Source organism: Hemitrygon akajei, chromosome 3 (genome assembly GCF_048418815.1).
Source record: "Hemitrygon akajei chromosome 3, sHemAka1.3, whole genome shotgun sequence".
In the NCBI taxonomy this organism is placed as follows: Eukaryota; Metazoa; Chordata; class Chondrichthyes; order Myliobatiformes; family Dasyatidae; genus Hemitrygon; species Hemitrygon akajei.
Window position 1 is genome coordinate 173011633 of NC_133126.1, and position 25229 is coordinate 173036861.

General features: G+C 39.9%; 1 protein-coding gene across 2 annotated transcripts; it reads right to left on the minus strand.

Annotated features, from left to right (window-relative positions):
- On the minus strand, positions 1–23183 carry LOC140724384 (alpha-2-HS-glycoprotein-like). 2 transcript variants are annotated; one of them, XM_073038834.1, is made up of 8 exons: positions 23080–23183; positions 22775–22996; positions 19972–20082; positions 18649–18733; positions 15550–15710; positions 14286–14396; positions 2379–2465; positions 1–587 (listed from the first exon to the last, which is right to left on the minus strand). In XM_073038834.1, exons 1-8 carry the CDS (start codon positions 23086–23088, stop codon positions 273–275), a joined length of 1101 nt encoding a protein of 366 aa, XP_072894935.1. In that variant the 5' UTR covers positions 23089–23183; the 3' UTR covers positions 1–272. The 2 variants fall into 2 exon arrangements, with proteins under 2 accessions (XP_072894935.1, XP_072894939.1); XM_073038838.1 differs by having other exon boundaries at positions 22775–22989; positions 23080–23158.
- Between the last annotated feature and the right edge of the window lie 2046 nt (positions 23184–25229).

Below are 25229 nucleotides of genomic sequence, written 5' to 3' on the forward strand. Positions count from 1 at the left end.
AAACAGCCAATGCTTGCCACAAAATTTGTAGTCAAAAAGATATTTACAAAAATGAAGTTCAGGTTATTTGGTATAATAGATTTCTGAAAATAGACAAAATTAAATGCACAAATTAACATGCTCACATTTGAAAAAAATGGGGAGGAACTAATTTTCCTACTGGACTGAAAATCATATGAAGCTTGCATCCAAATCAAAAAGAAAGAGCTTCTGCTCCATGAAGCTGCAGAGAATGGAGAAGTGAGCTTGACTTACTCTCTTCCTTTACTTATTCAGCTTTTTATAAGTATATATCTGGGTTGACCAGGACAGGTGAGTGCGTGTGAGGAGAGATTTGGAAAATTGGGATAACGAGTATTTGGCTGTTTGAAGGGTTCATGATGACTGTGCAAATGTTGTTCCTCTGACGATTCTGAAGAAGATGACTCTTTCCTCCTGGACTGTTTCCTCATCCTTGATTGCTTCATCCTCTGATGTTTGGATCTAAAAATCGATCTCTTGTATTTGGGTGTGAATATCTGTTTTTCAACTTCATCGTTGTCCTCAAGTGTCTCCTTTTGCCCACTTAATCCCTCGACTGTTACACCCTGCAGTAATATTAACATGCATTTCAACATTAGCCATTAACACAAGAGATTCTGCAGATGATGCAAATCCCAGAGTAATACATACAAAGTACTGGAGGAACTCAGCATGACAGGGAAAACCTATGGAGAGAAGTAAAGAGTCAATGTTTCGGTGATGGAGGGTCTCAGTCCAAAATGTTGTCTCTTTATTCCTCTTCTTAGATGTGGCCTGACCTGCTGGGTTCCTCCACCATTTTGTGTCTGTTTAGTATTAACCAGTCATTTTGGAAGATATGTTTTCAACATGTAACAATAAAGTTACCTGTCATTTTTAGGTTATATTTCCTGCTTCTTGAACTGCTGAACTCCTTCAGGTGAAGGTACAGAGTTATGCCATTAGGGAATTCAAGGATGTGAACACACAGATGATGAGAGACAGTATGTCTATCTGTTCAAATTCCACCCGGTATTTCATTTTAATAATAATTTACCCATAATTTCCACCCATTCAGATCATTAAAATTGTCTTTAAAACTCTACAAAGAATACTCATCCCATCCCATTGATCGTTTTGCAAAACTGATAAACCAATAGCTATTCAAGTAAGAGCCTATCTGTCACTTCCAAGGCCCAAGAGGTAGGCACCTTTGATTTGGCAAGGGTTGGCCTATTCTTTGGAAATAAAGTAATATATTGGTTGTAGACAATGGTGTAAAGTTCTGAAAGAAAAAGAAAACTTCTAGGAACCTCTGAAAAAGAAATGTTTACCTAAATTTCCTCCTTACAACAGTGACCTTATTTCAGAAGTATTAAATAGCCATGAATCATTTTGGGGCAACTTGACTGGATCATAACAGGTACTATACAAATGAAAATCTATTTTTATTTTCAAAACTACTGTCTGTGCACCATAAAGCACACAACCAACTGCAATATTTAGTCAGTTTGTTTTTAGCCAATACGTATTCCAATTGAGAAGCCCCAGTCTGGTTCTTGGTTCCATTTTACAAGCAAGCTGTTAGCAGTCAGGCCTTCACAAGCCAGAGGTCAAATGCCAAGCAGTTTGCCTCATCAGAGGAGGGAAGATTGACCTCAAAATGATTGCAAGGGCTATAATGTCAGAGGAAGTTCTGAAAGATTTTCCGAGATGCACATGGGATACCCTCTGCATTGATTGTTGCCTAATATTATATGAAAGTTAGTTTCTCAATATAAAAATGCAAAGACCATCATTCCTAATTCTGATAAGGGTAGTTTTTTTTTACTTGACCAACTCATAACTATCCGTTAGACTTTGAAAATTGTTCCCTGAATTGTTTTCATTCTAGTTTCAACCTGGAAACTGGGCACAGGGATCAATTTACAGTATTACAAGAGAAATGTAAGGTTATCTTTTCATAAAACTGGACTGTTCTTGCAAACCAACGAATCATATTTTAACAATTATGGGACAGGAAAGGACAGAAATACAAGTCAGTCAGTCACGAAAGTAATAAATTAGAATTAGAAAATATTGCTAATACTTAGCATCCATGTAAAGAGAAACAGCCGATTCTCTTTAATGGTAATATTATTTTGCAAAGGAGGTGGTGTGAGGGATAAATGAGGTCAAGGGAATATTCGTCATATGGTAAGACTGAGGGGCAAGACTGACAATTTCATTAAATGAAGTAAGAGGAATGAAAAGAAAGTCATGAAATGCCAAGAGACTAAACTTTTAAAGTAGTGAGGGAATGAATAGCAAGCTGCAGATAAAGTCACGAAAGACAGCTGCTCTTGTAATTTATTTAAAATAATGTTCAGTGCAGCTACCTTTGTTGCATAAATGTCACATCTCACTTCAGACACATCAGGGACTGGAGCCACTGATTTGAAAGACACGGTGCAGTAACCCAGATGCTGCAGAGCAAGAAAAGGTATGACATGATTTGCAAATAAACATAATTAAGGACTAAAAATATTTTGCCCTACCCATTGTACTGGATTCAGTGTACATCAAAATGACACAACATTTACTGCATATTGGTAATTTTAAGTGTCAACTCTGAATGATCCTGTTACAAAGAAGCAGCAAATTAAATGAGGTCATATGTACTGTGTGGAGAGAGGAAAAATACCTTTTGATGAGATGCCACCTTGTTTCACTTCATATATCTGCTACAGACACTCAAACAGCAACAATATCAGAGTTTTTGAATTTCTAAACCAGCCTTCCCTCTCAGTCATGAAAGAGAAGGCTGAAATACTGGCAAGAAGAAAGGGAAAAATGTTTTAAAGAAAGTTTTACAATAATGTAAATTTACAAGATGATCAAAATTAAACTGATTTATTGCTGTAAAATGTAAATTGAAAATTCTAAACTGGAAAACATCACACCATTAAAATGATAATCTTAATGGAACCTGTTTATAAGCATATATTTGTCCTGCTGATACTGAGTTTAACGTACTCTGCCTGCCTAACTCTATCCATTATTGCACAATCTGCTTGATTGTTCGGTGTTCAATGAAATATACTGTATCTGTATATGTGTTTCAGCACACCTCACACTCAATATTATGCTTAAGCTATCAAAATATCCCGACAAAAATGGTAATATCTCTTTTTCTAAAGCTCCAAGGATACACATCACATTGAAAGGACTGTCAGATGAGCAGAGGGGGCAGGGTGGTTCTGCTGGTAAAAAATGAAATCAGAAAGAGTTCACATTGGATCAAAAGATGTAGAATCATTGTGAGTAGAGTTAGGAAACCACAAGGGTAAAAAGATGCTGGCTCCTGATCGTGAAGTACAAATTACAATGGGATATAGAAAAGGCATGCAAAGAGGCAATGTAATGATGCTATAAGGGATTTTAATATGGATGTAAATTGGGAAAATCAGGTTGGTGCTGGACCCCAAGAGAAGGAATTGGTAGAATGCCTGTGAGGTAGCTTTTTAGAGCAGCTTGTGGTCGAGCCCACTAGGGAATAGACAATTGACTGGTATTGATTAGAGAGCTTAACGTGAAGAAACCCTTAGGAGACAGTGATCATAATATGACAGGATTCATCCGACAATTGGGAGGGAGAAGCTAAAAATCAGACGTATCTGTATTACAATAGAGTAAAGGGACTTATGGAGGCATGAGAAAGGAGCTGGTCAAAGTTAGTTGGAAGGGATCACTACCAGGGATTACAGCAGATCAGTAATAGCTGGAGTTTTGGAGAGTAATTCAGAAGGTGCGGGGTCAGCTCATGCCAAAGAAAGAGAATTATAAAGTGAGGAAGAGGCAAGTATACCTAACAAGAGAAGTCAAAGAGAGCATAAAATCAAAAAGAGAGGACATAAAATATAACTAAAATTAGCGGGAAGCTTAGAATGAAGGGGGATCTCATTGAAACCCATCAAAGATTGAAAGGCCTAGATAGAGTGGATGTGGAGAGGATATTTCCAGTAATGGGAAACTGTAGGACCGGAGAACACAGCTTCAGAATAGAAGGATGTCCCTTTAGAACAGAGAAGGAATTTCGTTAATCAGAGGTTGTTGTCTTTGTAGAGTTCATTGCCACAGATAGCTATGGAGGCCAAGTCATTGGGTATATTTAAAGTGGCAGCTTTTAAGTTCTGGATTAGTAAAAATATCAAAGGTTACAGGGAAAAGGGAGGAGAATGGGGTTCAGAGGATGGAATGCCACAGCAGGCTTGATGGGCCAAATGGCCTAATTCTGCTCCTATGTCTTATGGTCTTATGACCTAAGTGTAAAGTGCAGGTTATCTATGGTCTTTAAAAAGATATTAGAAATCAAAGACATTTATAACAGTAATAATAATTACTCATTTATAGGGCACTTTTCATACAGGCAATGTAGATCAAAATGCTTTTCAATGGGATAAAGTGCAAAAATCACAATATAAGATAAAAAGGTGTTAATTGAAAGCAAAGTTAAATAAATAGGTTTTGAGCTGGCGTACAAAAGTGTCAAATGAGTCTGCATCCCTTACTGTTTTAGGTATTGAATTCTAGTCTAGCAGCTTAGTTCAAAAGTGCCGACTTGCCAATTTTCTTTTGAGGGAGATTGCTTAAATTTGAGAGACCAGCGGAAGACCACCTAAAAACTTGATCAGGATTATAAAATGAAAGGGATTCTGTGATGCTATGACCATCTTAGAGTGGCAAAAAACTGTAGATGGTGAATGGAAGTCTCTGCCCAGAAAGTAACAGATGTAATTAAGCTTAGATTGCTTGGAATTCAATGCGTAGGCCCAATAGCCACACACTGTACCGAAGGATAATGAAGTACAATGCTCGAGATTCACATTTACACTTTGGGAGTAAATCTGAACTCTCATTCATTACCTGTTTTTCACCTCTGCTGTTTTTACCTGTCTTTCACCTCATTCATCACCTTTCGTAAAAAGGAATCCTGCTAATTCTTAAAAGCTTCTGCATAAAATCCAGGAGTCTCCAGCTTCTTCTGCAATGATCTTTGTACCACTTGTTCATCACTGATCACATCCTGTCTTCTGCTTACGGATTTAAATGCATTTAGTTCTGTGTTTCTTCCCTGATTCTAGCAATTGCGGGTATTATTGCTTTTCTATTGCTGAGAATGTCAGTGGTGAAATATGCTATTTAATGATCAAGTGCTCCCTCTGCTGGTAAGAAACCAGTAGCAGGAGCGTTCAGCATGATATTCAGAGTATAGCGACTGGCTGCATCACACCCTGGTATGGAAACACCAAAGACCTCAAACGAAAAATCAAGAAGTAGTGGCCATGGCTCAGTACATCACAGATAAAGCCCTCCCCACCACTGAGAACATCTACATGCAACACTTGCAGGAAAGCAGGGTCCATCATCAAGGACCCACCACCACCCAGGACATGCTCTCTTCTCACTCCGCCCAGCAGGAAGAAGGTACAAGAGCTTCAGTACTCACACCACCAGGTTCAAGAACAGTTACTACCCCTAAGTCTTCAGGCTCTTGAACCAAAGTGGATACCCTTCAATTGGAAATAAAAAGAGGATAGGCTCTCCGGAGCGGCCAGTGTCAGAGTGTGTCAGTGATAGAGTGCAACAGGCAAAGACACAGTTAAGAAGAGGATAGCCCTTTTCTTTTTTGGTGTAGAGTAGTCAGGATGGAATGCCCCTCCTGTCAGATGTGGAGAATTCGGAATATCTGGAAGTTTCCCTAGTGACTACACCTGAGGGAAGTGCACCCAACTTCAGCACCCGCCCGACCGGTCAATGAGCTGGAGCTGGAGTTCGATATACTCAGGACCATTCAGGAAGCCGAAGACTTATAAATGGGACTCTTTGAAGAGGTGATCACACCCAGAGTACAGACTTCAGGCATTAGATGAGTGACTATCAGGAGAGGCAACAGAATTAATAAGTCAGTGTAGGGTTTACCTGTGGCCATTCCCATCAGCAACAAGTTTTCCCCCTTTGGATACTACGGGGGGAGGTGGGGGGGTGGCCCATCAGATCACGACAGCAGCTGCCAGGCTGGTGGCACTGTGGCCGGCTCTGAGCCTCAAGAGGGGAGGATAAAGTCAGGCAGTGCAGTTGTTGTAGGGGACTCAGTGGGTAGGGGGATAGCAAGGAGATTCTGTGGCCGCAAAAGAGACACCAGAATGGTGCATGGCCTCCTGGGTGCTAGGGTCCATGAAAAATTGGAGCTGTTGTAGAATATTCTCGAGGGGGAAATGGGACAGTCAGAGGTCACGGTGCACGTTGGCACCACCGACATAGGCAGAAAAGGGGAAGAGATCCAACGCAGTGAGTATAAACAGTTAGGAAAAAGGCTGAAGGGAAGGACCCTCAAGGTGGTAATCTCTGGATTACTCCCAGTGCCACAGGCTAATGCCGGTAGGAATGGGATGACGGCACAGATGAACGAGTGGCTGCAGAGAAGGGGCAGGGACAGGGTTTCAGATTCCTGGCTGATTGGAACCTTTTCTGGGAGAGAGGTGACCTGTACAAGAGGGAGGGTTTGCATCTAAACTGGAAGGGAAGCAATATCCTGGCTGGGAGGGTTGCTGATTCCACTTGGGAGAGTTTACAGTAGCCGTGCAGGGGGCTTGGAACCAGAGCCCCAGGTCAGTAAAGGAAGGATCAGACCGGAAGGTAGAAGTATTAAAAGGCAAAATCAAAGTAACAGGTATGATGGGTCGGTGGGTCGGATTGTTGGAAGTGTATATATGTTAATGCTCGGATTATCATGGGTATGGGTGATGAACTTAGAGCATAGATCAGTAATGGAACAGTGAATTTGTAGCTGTCACTGAAACCTAGTTGAGAGAGGGGCAGGAATGAGTGATTAATGTATCAGGTTTTTGAGGTTTTAGAGGAGATAAAGGAGGTGGTAAATGAGGAGGTGCCATTTCATTAAGAATGAGGGACAATATCACAGCTGCACTCAGAGGAGACATAATGGAGGGGTCAGACACTGAGTGCACTTGGGTGAAACTCAGGAATAGGAAGGGTGCAATCACACGGATGGGATTGTACTACACAACTCCTAGTAGTTACCGGGACATTGAGGAACAGATGTGTAATCAGATTAAGGAAATGTGTAAAAATAATAGAGTAGTTGTCATGGGGGATTTGAACTTCCCTAACATAAAATGAGACCATCTTAGTGTAAAGGGTTTAGATGGGGCAGAGTTTGTGAAGTGTATCCAGGAAGGTTTCTTAAATTAATATGTGGACAGTCCAACTGGATCTAGTGCTGGGTAATGAGCCTGGCCAGGTGACTGATCTTTCAGTTGATTAGCAGTTAAGGGACAGTGACCACAATTTTTTATCTTTCAGGATAGCTATAAATAAGGATAGTTATGGTCCTTGTGGGAGAGTTTTAAAGTGGAGTAGGGCAAATTACGAGGGCATTAGGCAAGAACTAAGAAGCATTAATTGGGAACACCTTTTCTCTGGCAAGTCCACATCAGACATGTGGTGGGTGCTGGAAGATCAATTGCACAGAATACAGGAAAGGTCTGATCCTGTTAGAAGGAAGGATGGGGATGGAAAGATAAGAGAACCTTTGATGTCCAGAGAGGTGATGAATTTAGTCAAGAAGCAAAAGGAAAAGTAGGTACTGCTTCAGAAGTTAGGATCAAACAGAGCACATAAGGATTATAAAGAAGCCAGAAAAGAACTAAAGAAGGGAATAAGGTAAGTCGGGAGGGGCCATGAGAGTCCTTGTCAAGTAGGATTAAAGAGAATCCCAAGGCATTCTATACATATATTGAGTAAAAGGATAATTAGGGACAGGATGGCAGCACTCAACAATAAAGAGGGATGCAGAGAATGTGAGTGAGGTACTGTACTCTGCTTCAGTATTTACTAAGGAAAAGGATATGGAGGACCAGGAGTTCAGAGGTGGGTGGATAAATATATTATGGTGCCTAGAGGTCAAAAGGAGGAAGTGTTGGGCCTCTTAAGGTGGTTGTCCCCAGGCCTGATGGGGTTTACTCCAGGTTATTGAAGGATGCAAGAGATGAGATTTCTAGGCACTTGACAAGAACCTTTGTGTCCTCTCTAGCCATAGGCAAGGTCCCACAGAACTGGAAAACGGCTTAAGAAGGGAATAAGGAAAAATCCTGGGAGTTATAGATCAGTGAGACTTACGTCAGTTGTAGAGAAATTGCTGGGAAAAATTCTTAGGGATGGGATATATGAGCATTTGGAAACCCATGGCCTAATTAGGGAGAGCCAGCATGTCCTTGTGCGTGGCAAGTCTTACCTTAGCAAGTTTTGCCTTGAGTTTCTTGACAAGGTGTTTTTTCCTTTAATTTTTATTGGACACAAACAAAAACAAAAACATTGAACATACTCTAACAAAGCCAGGGAACCACACATAAGCAACAACAAATATATAACTATTAACTTTAAATACACAAATAAAAAAGAAAATCCACTCTAAATACTGTTGTATGGAAGGAACTATATCTAAAAGGAGTCACAAAACAAAAACATTTAGAGAAATAACCCGAAACATTGACAAATTTGTACAGACTTTACAGTTTTTTGGTTATGGGAAGTTTTCAGAGTAGTAATGTATAGTTTGAAGTCTGACACGAAAAGTATAAATGAAGGTTTCTTATTGCTGTATTTTCATTAATGGATATAAAATTTGCTGTAAATTAACAAAAGATTTATGATTAAAAAAATGATCCCAATGAGATTTGGTATTATTAGTAAACCCAGATAAAACATTTTCAAAACAAAAAGTAAAATCCACTTTAATATATTGATCTATAAATTGACAAAATATAAATCCCAAAACAGATGAAATAAATCCTCTGGATATAAACCACAAAAAGAACAGTTAGTTTCAATATCAGAATTAAACCTTGTCAAATAAACATTGGTTGGATAATATCTATGTATAATTTTAAATGAAATTTCTTTAATTTTATTCCTCAATAAAAATTTATTAAATAAGCCCCAAATACTCATCCACCTCAAATTCCCCAAGCAACTATTCCAATAACTAACAGCCGTAGGAATAGAAGTAATGTCTTTTTGAAACAAACTTCTAATACCTCTATTATTTTTTTTAAAAGACGGAGGAAAACAAATCTTCCTTACAGCTGTACTGGATGGATCCAAGCTGGGTAATTCAACTACTGAATATGATGTATTTCTAAACAACATAATTACACCAGAGGGAATTGGCTCCATAACAACAGCAAATTCTTTTGGAGTCACAGGAAATTCAAAGGTGGATTAAAAACTCAGTATAACTCAGTAAAGTACTGCTTGAATTAAGTAACTGTTTAACTAACAAAATATTATTATCAAACCAACCTTTATAAAACAAAGGTTTATTCTTATAAGTTATGTTGTGGTTATTCCAGATAAAATAACTATGATGAGAAAAATTGTATTTGTAAATCAAAGACCAAGTTTCTTGACAAGGTGATGAGAGAGATTGATGCGGGTAGGACAGTAAATGCTGTCTACATGGACTTTCATAAGCTGTTTGACAAAGTCCCTCATGGGAGGCTAATCCAGAGGTTAAAATGCGGTGAAATGACTGTTTGGATTCAGAATTGGCTTGCACACAGAAGACAGAGGGTAGTGGCTCAAGAAACTTATTTGAGCTGGAGACCTGGAATTAGCGGAGTTTTGCAGCGATCTGTGCTAGAACCACTGCTGTTTGAAAGGTATATATATGATCTGGATGAAAATGTAGATGGGTGGATTTTGCAAATGATACCAAGATTGGCGAAGTTGTGGATAGTGTACAAGACTGGCAAAGAATACAGAATGCAGTTGCAGATATGGGCTGAGAAATGGCAGATGGAGTTTAACCCAGATAAATGTGAGCTGTTGAACCTGGGTAGAAGAAATGCAAGATCCTTAACAGTGTGGTAAAGTAGACAGATCTCGGGATTCAAGTTCACAGCTCAATCTAAGTGGCTACACAGGTTAACACGTGGTTAAGAAGGCTTATAGAACACTTGCTTTCATTAGTCAAGGCACGGAGTTCAAAATCAGGAGATTGTGTTGCACCTTCTTAAAACTCTGGTTAGGGCACTTCGGGAGTATTGCGTATAATTCTGGTCACCCCACTATAGGAAGGATGCTGGGGCTTTGGAGAGGGTGCAGAAGAGGTATACCAGGATGCTGTCTAGTTTAGAGGGCATGTGATATCGCAAGAGGCTAGATAAACTTGGGTTGTGTTCTACAGAGCATCAAAGGCTGAGGGGAAATCTGATAGAGGATTATAAGATTATGAGAGACATTGAAAGAGTGGACAGAAAGAATCTGTTTCCCAGGGTTGAATTGTCTAATACCAGAGGGCATGCATTGAAGGTGAGAGGAACTAGGCTCAAGGGGGATGTAAGAGATCTGTGGATGCCTGGAATGCTTGGTGTGGTGGTGCAGGCAAATACATTAGAGGTTTTTAAGAGATATTTGGATAGGCACATGGATGTAAGGCGGATAGAAGACTATCAGAATCAGAATTAAGTTTATTATCACCAGCAAGTGTCATGAAACTTGTTAACTTAGCAGTAGTAGTTCAATGCAATGCATAATATAGAAGAAAATAAATAAATAAACCAATCGATTATAGTTTATGTATAGTGAATAGATTTTTAAAAACGTGCAAAAACAGAAATAATCTATGCTAAAAAAGTGAGATAGTGTTCATGAGTTCAATGTTCATTTAGGAATTAGATGGCAGAGGGGAAGAAGCTGTTCTTGAATCGCTGAGTGTGTGCCTTCAGGTTTCTGTATCTCCTACCTAATGGTAACAGTGAGAAAAGGGCATGCCCTGGGTGCTGGAGGTCCTTAATAATGGACACTGCCTTTCTGAGACACCACTCCTAAAGTTGTCCTGGGTACTTTGTAGGTTAGTGGCCAAGATGGAGCTGACTAGATTTACAACCTTCTGCAGCTTCTTTTTGGTCCTGTACAGTAGCCCCTCCATACCAGACAGTGATGCAGCCTGTCAGAAAGCTCTCCACGGTACATCTGTAGAAGTTTTTGAGTGTTTTTGTTGACATACCAAATCTCTTCAAACTTCAAATGAAGTATAGTCACTGTCTTGCCTTCTTTATAACTGTATCAATATGTTGGGACCAGGTTAGGTCCACAGAGATCTTATCAGCCAGGAACTAGAAATTGCTTACTCTCCATACTTCTGATCCTTCTATGAGGATTGGTATGTGTTCCTTTGTCTTACCCTTCCTGAAGTCCACAATTAGCTCTTTTGTCTTACTGAAGCTGATTGCAAAGTTGTTGCTGCCACACCACTCCACTAGTTGGTATATCTCGCTCCTGTACACCTTCTCGTCTCCATCTGAGATTCTACCAACAATGGTTGTACCATCAGCAAATTTATAGATGGGATTTGAGCTATACCTAGCCACACAGTCATGGGTATAGAGAGCATAGAGCAGTGGGCTAAGCACACACCCCTGAGGTGCACCGGTGTTGATCGTCAGCCAGGAGGAGATATTATCACCAATCCACACGGATTGTTATCTTCTGGTTCGGATCCAATTGCAGAGGGAGATTCAGAGGCCCATATTCTGTAAGTTCTCAATCAGGATTGTGGGAATGATGGTATTAAATGCTGAGCTATAGTCAATGAACAGCATCCTGACATAGGTGTTTGTGTTGTCCAGGTGGTCTAAAGCCATGTGAAGAGCCATGGAGATTGCATCTGCCATTGACCTATTGCGATGATAGGCCAATTGCAATGGGTCCAGGTCCTTGCTGAGGCAGGAGTTCAGTCTCGTCAGGACCAACCTCGCAAAGCATTTTGTCACTGTAGATGTGAGTGCTACCAGGTGATAGTCATTCAGGCAACTCTTCTTAGGCACTGGTATAATTGTTGCTTTTTTGAAGCAAGTGGGAACTTTGGCCTGTAGCAGTGAGAGGTTGAAAATGTCATGGTATAGGTAGGAGGGATTAGTGTTTGGATCTTTTTGATTTGCTTTTTGGCTGGTTCAGTACAACATTGTGGGTCGATGACCTGTTCTGTGCTGTACTCCTCTATGTTCTATAGTCACTCAACTTCACTTGCCCCATTAGTGAAATATTCCCAGAAGTAACTGATTCATTTTCAACAACTCTTCCTCTCATGTCCTCGATATTTATTTATTATTAATATTATTTCTTGTTTTTGTACTTGCATGGTTTGTTGTCTTCTGCACTCCGGTTGAACGCTCTAGTTGGGGGTCTTTCATTGAGTCTATTATGGTTATGATTCTATAATTTCTATATTTATTGAGTACACCCAGAAGAAAATGAATCTCAGGGTTATATGTGGTGACATATGTGTACTTGGATAATAAATTTACTTTGTGCTTTGAACTTTGAAAGTAAGGCTCCTGTTGATTCCACTGATACTATTGATATTAGAGTTTCTTTGCCATGTGACTACACCAGGAAAAATGCAGGAGACAGCACATGGCCTTCTTTGACCTCACTAATGCCTATGACTCATTCCATGTGGAGTGACTATGGACAGCCCTCCAGAGAAACTTGCCTTCATTTTATGTTTACTCCAAGACAGCATGCAAGCCATAATAATAGCCAACAGGTCACTTGCAGAGTGAAGATAGTTGTGAATCATGATTTGATTCCCATCACTCTCCATAAGGAGTTTGCACATTCGATCCATGACTGCATGGGTTTCTTCCCACATTCCAATGATCTATTGTTAGGTTTAGTAATTTTTAGCCATGCTATGTTGACACCAGAAGCATGGAGAAACTTGTAGGCTGACCCCAGCACAATCCTCACTAATTTGATTTGACACAAAATACCACATTTCACTGTATGTTTTAATGTTTTAAAGAACATCTGACAAATAAAACTAATCTTTAATTAAACAAGGCTATATTTACAATCTTTCCTGCTGTAGTAATGCACCACTTGTCCAGTAAGCTTCATATGGGAATGAAGCTAATCTTCAGAATTAATGGGAAGCTGTTTAGTCTACACTGAGCAAAGCCTCACAAGGCTAAGTAGTCAAACTGCAATATGTAGACAACATTTCTACTTGAGCTCCAAGACATCTACCATTCATTCACCAAAGCATAGAAAAGGATGGAATTACAAATGTACTCTACCAACCTCTCTGCGTTGCTTCCAAACTGAAAGCTCTCAACAAGATTCTGGAAAACATAGACAACTTTCTATATCCCAGGAGCCACGTTTATGATGGTAGACATCAATGATGAAATTCTCCATTGCCTTCAAGAGACTAACACACCCTTTGGATGATAGTGAAGAAGATAGACTTACCCTGCAGAATGATATTGATCAGCTGGTCAGTCGATCTGGCCTAGCAGATGGAATTTAACCCTGATAAGTGTATGTCATGATGTTTTTGTTTTGTGGATGGTCCAATAAGGGTAAGGTCTGAGAAAGTATTGAGCACAAAGGGTCCTTTTTTTAAGTCTATAGATCTTTGATGCTGGCATCATAAATGGTCAGAGTGGTGAAAGGGCACATGGGATGCTTACCTACATTAACCAGGTCATAAAATATACACAAGGAAGCCTGGACACAACTTTATAATATTGGGTACGATGGCTGGAATATTGTGAGTCTTTCTGGTCAACACATTATTGGAAGGGTGTCATTCAATTGGAGAGGTACTGGGGAAATTTGCATAGGTGGAATGTCTCAGTTATGAAAAGAGACTGGAGAGGCCAGGTTAGTTTTCCTTGGAGAAAAAGAGGCAAAGTACATCTTGTGATGTTTTGTACATTTCTATCTAGCCACTCTACATTCTGGCAACTTCTCCTTCAACTTTGCTGCTTCTCCTGTCAATTTCTTAAGCCATCAATTTCACCTCTACTCTTGTTAGATTTTGCTGGTCTCCATCAGACATTTTGGATATAATCATCCTCATTGTAGTTGGAGAGCTTGAAAAGACTGTAGGTAAAGTGTATATTTCTAAAACTTACAGAGTATAATTATAAAATAGTGCAAATAAATCAAATGAAGAAATAAGAGGAGTTATTTTTACTATGGAAATATGAACTGGAAGCAGCTGAGGTATGTGGTTTAAATGCATTAAAACAATGAAGTTAAGTACAAGGGAGAAAAGGATTGATTGTAAGGCTGAGATGGGATGGTTAGAAAGAGAAAAGGTACATGCAGAAAATAAATATACATACATATTAATCATGTCAAGTAGCCAGTTTCTGGGTTGTGACTTTTATGTGATTCTATGTATAAAGTGACCTTCAAATAATACTTACTGCAAATTCATGGGACTTTGGAACACAAGCTGAAAGTACTACCATGAAATCATCTTTGAAGCAATTAGTTTCTTGGATAATGAATTCCACGAATGTCATCTGGCTAGATGCCTGGAATGCACAAGAAGATGTTCTTTAAGTTACATTTCCCGTTCCCTTCTTTCCCATGCTTCTCCCAAATGTAACTTGAGGCAAGGATATCGATGCCAGCTTAACGTAGCATACATTTCTATCAGCCAGGAGGAATACTTACCAATCAGAACACAGCATGAAATCTTGTAGCTTTATTCTCATAGAGAATCTTATTCTGCTAGGATTTGTGGACTAACCTTCAACTGTTCATTAAACTGGTTAAGTTGCTCTGTACCAAAGGCAAGGGGAAGTCCACATGGTCTACATACATTCTAATAATTGATACTTCAGATTTGCATTGGAATCCTGTTGGCATCATGGGAGCCCCAATTTGTGAGCATTCATGAGAAAATGACATGTGACTTCAGCCATCCACTTCAAATCCCTGAAACAATGGTGCAAGATTGGAACCACAAAATGGCTTTGCGGCAGTTTTCATTATTGCACTGCGCTCTTTTTGTCCAATGCTGATTACGAAAATCAGTCCACAAATAATGCTGATGCTGCTTAAGTGGTTATTTTCAGTATAGTTCCAGTCATACTTTTCCCGAAATGTAAACTGAAAGATATATTTGTGGAAATATTGGATTCATTGACAAAGAATGCAAAAGAAAACTCAGTAGCACAGCATTACACTGAAATGTAAACCTGATCACAAAACACAATAAAAACATAGGCTGATTTGTTTTACTCAGGCAATGATCTAAATATTAAATTTGCTACATCTACCAAAAGTTGGTAGATACAAAACAAAAAATAAGATGAGTACATGTGATAAAGAAAGAGGTAAGAGAGATAAGACAGAACAGTCTGATAACTAGAAACATCACCTAAGAGAAAATGAGAATGGCCTAATTCTGTGAATTCATTCTATGTAAAGTCAGTAAGATCCTGTTTCCTGTTTAAAAGATAATTAAGCTGCTTTATTGGGCTAAATATTGGGGAACTTCTTATCTCTGAACTGCAAAAAGCACTTCTATCATTTAAAACAAAATTGAAGTTGCACTGAAGCCACAATAGCATTTAAAGAGAATTAAGGACCAATTAGATATATTGCCCTTTAAAAGAATTCTAGTTCCTTTGCAAAATGAAAATGGGCATGCCAATTTAAAATTTGATAATACAGTCTTACCTTTGTTAAAATCTTTGTGATATTATAAATAGAGAAGTAGCTTATATCTTTGCTCTCACTGTTGTATTTTTGAATAGCAATATTAACAGCATGATCCACGTCTCCACTCTCTAATGGTTTAAATGTGTAGAAGCATCCTGGACATGGATCTCCAGCTGAAGCTGAGGAGACACAAAACACTCTTCATGATGTCAAAGATGTTCAGAATGAACACAAGAGATTCTGCAGACGCTGGAAATCCGGCAAAACACACAGAAAATGCTGAAGGGACTCAGCAGTTCAGCAGTCGATGTTTCAGGCTGAGACCCTTCATCAATGATTTACACCTTTCATCGATTATGGGAAATATCACATTTTGAGATGGAAGATTGTAAGATAAAATGGGACAGAGAAAATTGACAACAAAAAAGAATGGCTGAAGAAGGTGGAGTCTGATAGGAGAGGAGACTGGATCATGGGAGAAAGGGAAGGAGGAGAGGCACCAGAAGGAGGTTAATCTATTTTAAACATATAATCCTGTATGTTAGGTCATTTTACTAAATCTTTTGTGTTTGCCATTCCCCATTCTGGCCCCCCTCTTACCCCTTCTCTGCTCCATGCCTACCTTTAACCTCCCTCTGGTGCCCCTCCTCCTTCCCTTTCTCCCATGATCCTCTCTCCTCTCCTTTCAGATTTCTCTTTCAGCCAGTTACCTCCTCTATCTATCACCTCCCAACTTCTTAGTTTGTCCCACTTCCAACCCACCTACATTCCTTCTCACCTTGCTTCACAAATCACCTGCCAACTTTTACTCCTGCCCCTCCTCTTGACTTCTTACACTTGCTCCTTCTGCCTTCATTTCCAGTGCTGATGAAGGGTCCCAGTCCGAAGCATTGAATGTGTGTTTCTCTCAATAGGTGCTGCCTGACCTGCTGAGTTCCCCCAGCACTTCGTGTGTGTTACTCATGTTCAGAACAGAGACAGGTTTTAAAAATAAGTATATCGAATTGAGATTTCCCTTATTGAAGTGTTGCATCAGCACCAAGAACTGTCAGAAGAATGTTTGGTGGAGCAAAAATTAAAATGCAAACCTTAGCAGGTCGAGCAGCAGCTGCGGAGCAAAGGAACGGGTGATGATTCGGATTGAGACCCTGCATCAGCACTGAGTGTAGAGGAAACATAGCCAGTACAAAAAGGCGAGAGGGAGGAGCGAGATAGATAGATGTTGGAAGGTGATGATGGGCAGGTGGTGTCAGATAGAGGGGGCAGTGTTGAGACAGAGGCTGGTAGGCAATAGGTAGAAGTATAGGAAAAGAAGAAATAATGGGAGATGGAGCAAGTGGGATGGGGGGGGGGGGGGGGGGTGGTACAGTAGCAAAGCCTTATCGTAACGCCAGCAGCCCGTGTTCAATTCCACCACTCTCTGTTAGCAGTTTTACGTTTTCCCTGTGATCCAAAGACCATCCTCCAGATGCTCCAGTGTTCTCCCACATTCCAGAAACACAGGGGTTAGTAGGATGATTGGTCATATGGGTGTATTTGGGCAGTGTGGGCTCATTGGGGCAGAAGCACTTGTAACACGGATGTATCACTAAATAAATTTTTTAAAGGTGGAGCCAGATAAGGAAGGGATGATGGGTTGATGGAACCAGGTGAGGGAGTTGATAGAAAAGGTGAACTAAGAAAGAAAAAGGCATGGAAGGTAAAGCTCTGGTTGGATGTTAATGGATGGACAGCATGGTGGCGTAGTGGTGACCACAACGCTTTACAGTAGCAGCAACCCGGATTCAATTCCTGCCGCTGTCTGTAAGGAGCTTCTAGTTCTCCCCGTGACTGTTTGTGTTTTCTCCAAGTGCTCCAGTTTCCTCCCACAGTCCAAAGACATACCAGTTGGTAGGTTAATTGGTCATTGTAAATTGTCCTGTGATTGGGTTAGGGTTAAATTGGGGGTTGCTGGTCAGCACAACTCGGAAGTCAGAAGGGCCTATTCCTCGCTGTATCTTAATAATTAAATAAAGGAGAGCAAATAAAGGTGAACAAAGGTCTTTTCCATCCCTGCCCTCTTTGTTATGTAGATTCATCACTCTCCTGACCTGATTCCAGCTTCCCATCATCAATATACCTAGAGTTTCTTCTTAGATTCACTTTTAGTATCCCCCTCACTCATCTGACTCCATCACCCCCTCTCATCTAGTTCCATTCCCCCTCCCCATCTCTTTCCAGCCTCCTTTTCACTTCTCCCTCTCAGTTCTTACACTGGCTATCTTCCCTCTGCACCGTCAGACCTGATGCAGGATTTCAGCACAAAGCATTGACAATCCATATGCCCGTACTGGTGCTCTTCATCCTGCTGAGTTCTTCTAGCAACTGCAGTTGCTTGTGTATTGAATCTAAGGTGAATAAGGTTCAAAATTCAACACAATTTAGAAGTATTGGCTGTCTGCAGAAACGCCACAGCCTCCTTCTTGCCAGTGATTTGAAATTTTTAGGATGTACCACAACATAATTATGGCCCAAAGGCTTTGAAAGTAGAGGCCGAGGGGTGATAATTGTGATATCAGGAATTTCATCAGTCCAATTGACTAAAGTATTCCAATGCATAGTAGAGGACGGATTACTGACAGAGTGATTCAGCCTTAGCCTGGATCTGCATTAAGATGTATACAATATGTTTTATTGCTGAACAATTAAATAATTTTTCAAGGATGTCTAGAGAAGGCCTGACAGCAGTTAAGGATGTCCAAAGAAGATCCAAGACTCTGCTCCTGTTATCAGATTGTAAATCTGAGAGGTTTGTGGGAGCAGGGTGTTCAGTATTTTTGTTTGCTAATTGGGAATTAAAGTTTTCCAATCTACAACCTCAAGTCAAACGGGTGTTTAGCAGACCCTTTAAAAGCAGTTTGGTGCTATGAGTTTATGTACCAACTTCATTTCAGTTGGATATGAAGTCATTCCTATCAGCCTGCGCTAGATTGCAAGATCTGCCCCAAAGTTCGACTTTTAATGGCTAAACTCAAACCTGATGACCATTTAGTTTATTGATCTGTGGATGAACTCTCAAGTGTCACCTCCTATCACATATGTAATACAAGTATCATATTCTATTTTTAAACATTATACCTGGGTATTTAGAACACTGATAATCCTTCATATGCAGGAAGCCTTTTGAGATACGAATGATGATTTTACATTCGCCAAATGTTTTCTAACAAAAGTATAGAAAACATAATAGTTGATTAGTGGTAGTTTTGACAAATTGATCTGCTAATGATCATCAAACTACAATGATGTAAATTCGGTTTTAATAACAACTGTATAGATATGCTTAACAATTGTATTTAACATCCATTTAATATTAATTTAATATCCATTATAAAGGTAATCCTCAATTATAATAGTAGTAGGCCTCCGTTAGTCTCGATAGACCACAGATTTGTGCCTTGGAAAGTTTCCAGGGCACAAGCCTGGGCAATGATTTTTTTTTATGGAAGACCGGAAGTTGCCCAAGCTGCAAGTCTCCCCTCTCCATGTCACCGATGTTGTCCAAGGGAAGGGCATTAGACTTCTAATAGCCATATTACAGTATATCGGGTATCATCTCTATAGTCCCAACATTTGAACTAAAGCCTCCATTCCAGTAACCTTCATCTCGTGCCACTTCTCATTGGTGAGTCAGAAGTGGGGAGAGTTCAAATCACTGGGCATTAGCTTCTGAGATGACCTGGCCTGGGCCCAGCACATACAGCAGATATAATCACTAATAAAATAAAGTGTGCCACCTGTACTTTGTCAGAAGCTTAATATTTCAAGAAACTCTAATAAACTTCTACAGAATGTGCTATTGAAATTGTACTGAGTGGTTGCTTCATGGCCTGGCATGGCATTCACAGCCAGGTCCATCACAGGAACAACCCTCCCCACCAATGGAGGCACTGATGTGAGATGCTGTTTCAACAAGCCGGCATCTATCATCAATGATCTCCAGCATCCAGGTCAAGCTCTCTCTCGCTGCTGCCATTAGGCAGGAGGCCGAGAAGCATAAAATCCTACACCACCAGACTTTCCTACTGCAGACTATCTGGTTTTGAAGTGACCTGCACAAACCTAACCATACCACATCGACTAAACATTGTGAACCACCGCTTGCACTACCTCAGGTAGTCAAATAATTCTTACAACTATGTTCTATTTAGAAACTCTAGTATTTGCAGGGTTAAAAAAACCCAAAATTTGTAATCCTGAATTTTGCAAAAACAGAAAGTGTAATAGGTCAGATAGCAAGAACAGAGATTATTAATATTCTGGTATGTATAATCTTTCTTCAGACCTATTGGTTTAGGTTACATTCATATCTACAGTTCTTAACCAATGAATGATTACCTGAGATCTTTTAATATTCTGGAAAAAAATGAGATAAGAGAATATAATTAATCAGCTCTTTACCATCATGGGAAACGATTCAACTTCACAGCTTTTCAATGGTTTGGGATTCGTGACATGACATCTGGTTTCGAAGACCTCAAACACCAAATAATAAATGAATTCATATTGATCCTAAAATCAGTTAAGAAAATTAAATGAGTGCATTGAGCCAGAGCAAACCGGTGTAGCCCACAGCTGACCCTCTTTTGTCAAACATCCAAACCATGCAGAACAGTGATAATTCAACATTTGTTATAGCTTCCACAATGGAGTAGTGGGTAAGGAACCTGATAATATCTCCCAGAATCACTGCAGGAGTGACTAATATTTCCGTTTTCCTGGAATTTATTTACATCCATGATGCCTTGGTGTATCATGTGTTAAAAGTAGCAGACTAGATTCAAAAAGTGGTTAAAAATACATACAAGATCTTGGACTTTTATAAACAGACACATTGTGTGCAAGAGCAAGAAAGTCATTATGAACCTTTTATGAAGCACAAACTGCAGTTTGGGTCCAGATCTGGAGCCACTCTGAGGAAAGATGTAAATGTTCTGGAGAGGGTGCAGAAGAGATGTATTAAAATTCCCTTTAGAACAGAAAAGGACACAAGAAGATCTGATGGATATCTTGAAAGATATAGACAAGTTAGATCAAGAGAGATTGTTCTTATTGCTAGAACAGTTCAGAAACAAGGGTCTAGAATGAAAGTGGGGGCCAAAAAAATCAAAACTGAGCATTTTATTTTGAGTAGCAAGTTGTAAGCACAATGCATTGTCAGGGGTGGTAATGGAGTAATGGAGACAGTATGAACAATTGCACTTAAGAGGGAGTTGCAAGGAAATATTTTGCAGGGTTATGGGGAGAGGATGGGGAAGTGGGATGAATAGGATTGCTCTTTAGGAAAGCCAGGATGAGCTGGACAGGCAGAATAGACTGCGTCCACACTGTTGCCACACAATGATGTCATGATTCTGGAGAACTGATGAAGCATTTTATGGCTTTTTTGACATCTTTTACATTAATTTAATTGCTGTCTTAACATACATAAATAATACTCTACAACATGGAAGAGGCCAGCAATCCAGGTCTGTGACAGTGTACACTCCTCACAAACCTGTATGTTTGATGAGGTACCGGTCTTGTTTTTAGTATATTTAAGGATCTTATTCCAGCTTTAAAAAGGACAATTGTTGCATGGAGAATGGAATTCCTTAATCTGAAGTCTTCAATGCTTTAGTGGTTCCAGCAATGGTCTGAACTGATGACCATGTACATTTCAGGAAACCTCGTCACCCTGTTGATTTACATTCTCGTTCTTGTTTATTTCTTTCACTCTACCTGAAACTAAGTTCTAGTCATCAATCATGTAGAAGGTCTTGATTAATCTGGAAACAACAGGATACCTCCAGGCCAGGCCCAACTACTGAATTTCTGATTCATAGAATGATGGCTTCTTATATCAGATCTCCAATGGAGCCATGGTTCATATTGTACTTCACCTGGGCCTTAGTTTCAAACAGAAGCCTTGAGCCACTGGAAAATATTCATTCTCAACAGCCAGCCTAACACCTAGTTGAAAGTCACAGAGTAATGGATTTTTATGCACATTCGCAGTCTACTTCTGCTATGTCCTCTTTTTATGCTAGTGTAATTTGTCTTCCCCCAAGTCAAGACCTGAGAACTAACCTTATCACTTTCCATAACTACCTTGAAACATACAGAATTATGGACACTGCCTCCATGATCCCTGTTTACTTTCCAACATGAGTTTGATTAGTGTCCTGCCTCTGGTTGAACTATTGTCTCTAAAAATCTATCTTGGTTGCACTTAACAAATTCTGTCCAGTCTAAGCCCTTTGCACTAAGGTAATCCCAATGAATACTGGAAGAGTTAAAATTCCCCACTACAATTACCTTATTACTTTTACGTCTTCCTGCGGTTTACTTACATGCATGCTCATCTCGTTCCCAATGAATATTGTGAAGAACTACTGAGGTTAGTATGATAAAGCCAATATTAAAATTACCAGGAAGACAGGCCTTGTCATTAAAAGAAAATGCAGGGACTCTCACCTCATCTCAGCAGGACATTCAGAGAGTGGGAACAATTTCTGGTCACATATGGCTCTGCATCTTTATGTGGAGTTCCCAATATGATGACAGGCAGCACTCATGAGAAACCTGCTTCACAGACCCATTGCTCCTCAACTGGTTCTCAGAATAAATGATTTCAGTCACAACAGTGACAGACACATGTTATCTGTTGCAGCCTGAAATGATTACAGTACCGTGGTACAGGTTAAGGATTGACAGGGTGCACACAAGTGGTGGCAGGGACAGGAGTCACCAGTTGGTGCTGCAACGCATGATGTAGTGCAGCACCCGAGAGCCTCACACATTGTTCCTCCATTAAGGTGAAGTTGTAAAGCAAGTCCTAAATGCAGGTTTTGTGGTAGGATCCTTGTGTTATTTTTCTCCTGGTTAATGACCAAACAACGCTTTTCAGTCTTCCTCATGACTGAGCAAGATTTTTATGATAAATTTCAAAACACCACTAACCCCACTCCAAGCTGCATTTCCATAAGGTTCTGAAAAGCTGCAGTATAGGTATTGTCATCACTTCCAGCATGATGCATTTAAAATCAATCCGTGTAGCAGATGATGGTTCAAAGGTTTTGAAAACATCTTACACTTTTATATGAATCAGCACCTAAATATGCTTCTATGCTGCCCTTACATAGGCTAGACAAAAGTATCCCAGCAAAAAAGTCCATCACAACAAATTTATTGATCTACTAGCTTGAGCAACTCTTCGACTCACCTGCTTTTCCTGGGCATTGATGATCTTATTCAGGCTGTACTTGTATCCCTCTCGTCGAACGTCATTGAGGTGCTGAATTGCAAGGTCAGCTGCATTCACTGCTCCCACTGCATCGCAAGGAATTGCAGAAAAGGTGACCGCTTGGTGATAAGCAAGTGTGCGGTAATTAAAGAGCAGATCGCACATCACTAAAATGACTATCCAATCCATGGGACCTAAAGGCTAGAGCATATTAGTCACACATTTACTTCCAAGAAAATAAATATATACAAGAGAATATTACAGATAAAATGATTTTTTACAACCTTCCGCATCTTGGGACAGTAGAAATGAATTTCACTTTTAACTGAAAACCTTCAGTAAATACAGTGTTCCAGACCTTTCCATAATAATAACTCGTTTGTTTGACTTAGCTCAAGTTCAATCAGTGCAATAAAGTTTCTCTTTTGGATTCCACGAGTTATTGTGAAATCCAGTTGCCCTAAAAAGAGGTCATTGAGAAAAAGCTGCAAAGGTTACTGTTCGCTTGACTAAAGAAGCAACAAAATGGATGACTGTCAATATATAAAAACAGAATCACCACCTTAATACACTGAGCAGAATTCTAAAACTGTTGTTTAATAGACAAGTCAATAATTTTGTGACATATTTGCATCATCTTCTCTCTCATTCTTACTCTTCACCTGTTTTTCAAATGAATAGTCCTTGGAAGGCATTCTAAATCACTGAGTTTTGTTCTCAAGTTTATCCTAGGACATCTCTGAACATTTCTGAGAACTTTAAAGTTACTAATAATTTTGATATTCAGTACTCTAAGTGTTTATCTGTCATAGATCTTCCAACATATGTGTAGTTCTGTAAATCCCCGGTTAGACCATACTTGGAATATTGTGTTCCGTTCTAATTGCCTCATTATAAGGCTGATGTGGAAGCTTTCGAGAGGATGCAGAGAAGACTTGCCAGGTTTAGTGGGGATGTCTTATGAGGATAGCCTGAGTAAACAATGGCTTTTCTCTTCAGAGTGAAGGAGGATGAGATATAACAGGCAGAGGTGTACAAAATGATAAAAGATATAGTTCGAGTGGATAGCCAGCAATTTTTCCCAGGCCAGAGATGAATAGTATGTGGGGGCATAATGTTAAGGTCATTGGAGGATAGTATAGAAGCGAATACTAGAGGTAGGTGCTTCAAACGGAGAATAGTTGGTGCGTATCCTGCCAGGTAGAGGCAGATACGTACATTGAGATCATTTGAGCAACTCTTAGATAGGTATGTGGATGATAGAAAAATGGAGGACTATGTAGGAGGCAAGGGTTAGATTGATCCTAGAGGAGGTTGGCACAACATAGTGAATTAAAGAGTCTATATTATGCTGTAATATTCTATGTTCTAGACTTTTTTAAGTTACCATACCCTTGCCTCCCAGGCCACATCCTGTGCCCCCTCTCCCTTTCCAGCCATTACATAAAAGCTATAAAGAATTTTGATTTACGATGCACATTTACAGAAAATAGGAACTGCAAATTCAAATCCACGACAAATAATTGCAAAAATTATTTAAATCTGTTTAATGCTACAAATAAATTATTCCTTTATTTAATTCCAGTATAAAAACAATTTTCATCCACAATTTTAGAGCATACATTACTACAGGTAGTTCCTGAGTTACGAACGTCCGACTTACGGACAACTTGTACTTAGGAACTGAGGAAGGAGAATAAAGTCCGCCAGTTTAAGTCAGATCGCGACGCCATCCGCCATTTTAAGTCATTGCCATTGACACCGTGTTGAGTGTTTAACTTTGTATTTGGCTTAAATTTTTCTTAATAAGATTCACCCTGACCCTGCACGCCCCCCCCCCCCCCCCCCGTGGCACCGTGAGACCAGCACTGGGCTCGGGAACAAAGGTTCCCAAGTTCAATCTAGTGACAGACCACTCCCGTGTCGGGTTGATGTTTAATCCAGTGACTCCCATACCATCTGTGCCGGGTTGATGTCGTGCTCGCAACTCAACCTGGTAAAAAAAACACTTCCACCTCCAGTTTAAATTCCCACGCGGAATATTGTGGAGAATCAAATACCCAAACCCAGCATAGCCCCCACTTGTTGCCTGTCTCAGTGCAGTGGAGTTTAGGACCTGGGAAATTCAGTGCGGTGGACCTTAGGACCCAGCGGACCTCGTGAGCCGGCGCAGCTCGGGACCCGCTGCCCGCAGAATTTCTGTTCCATTGACGGGAAGCGATCGCAATTGAAAATACAGTGAAAATAATAAAGTGTTTGGAAAGAGGTGAAATGCCATCGGTCATTGGAAAAGCGTTAGGCTACAGTCGGTCAACGTTCGGAACAATTTTAAAAGATAAAGGATAAAGTGTGAATAATGGAGCATGTGAAAGGCCCTGCCCTGATGAAAGCTACAATTATTACTAGGCAATGCAGTGATTTAATTATTGGAATA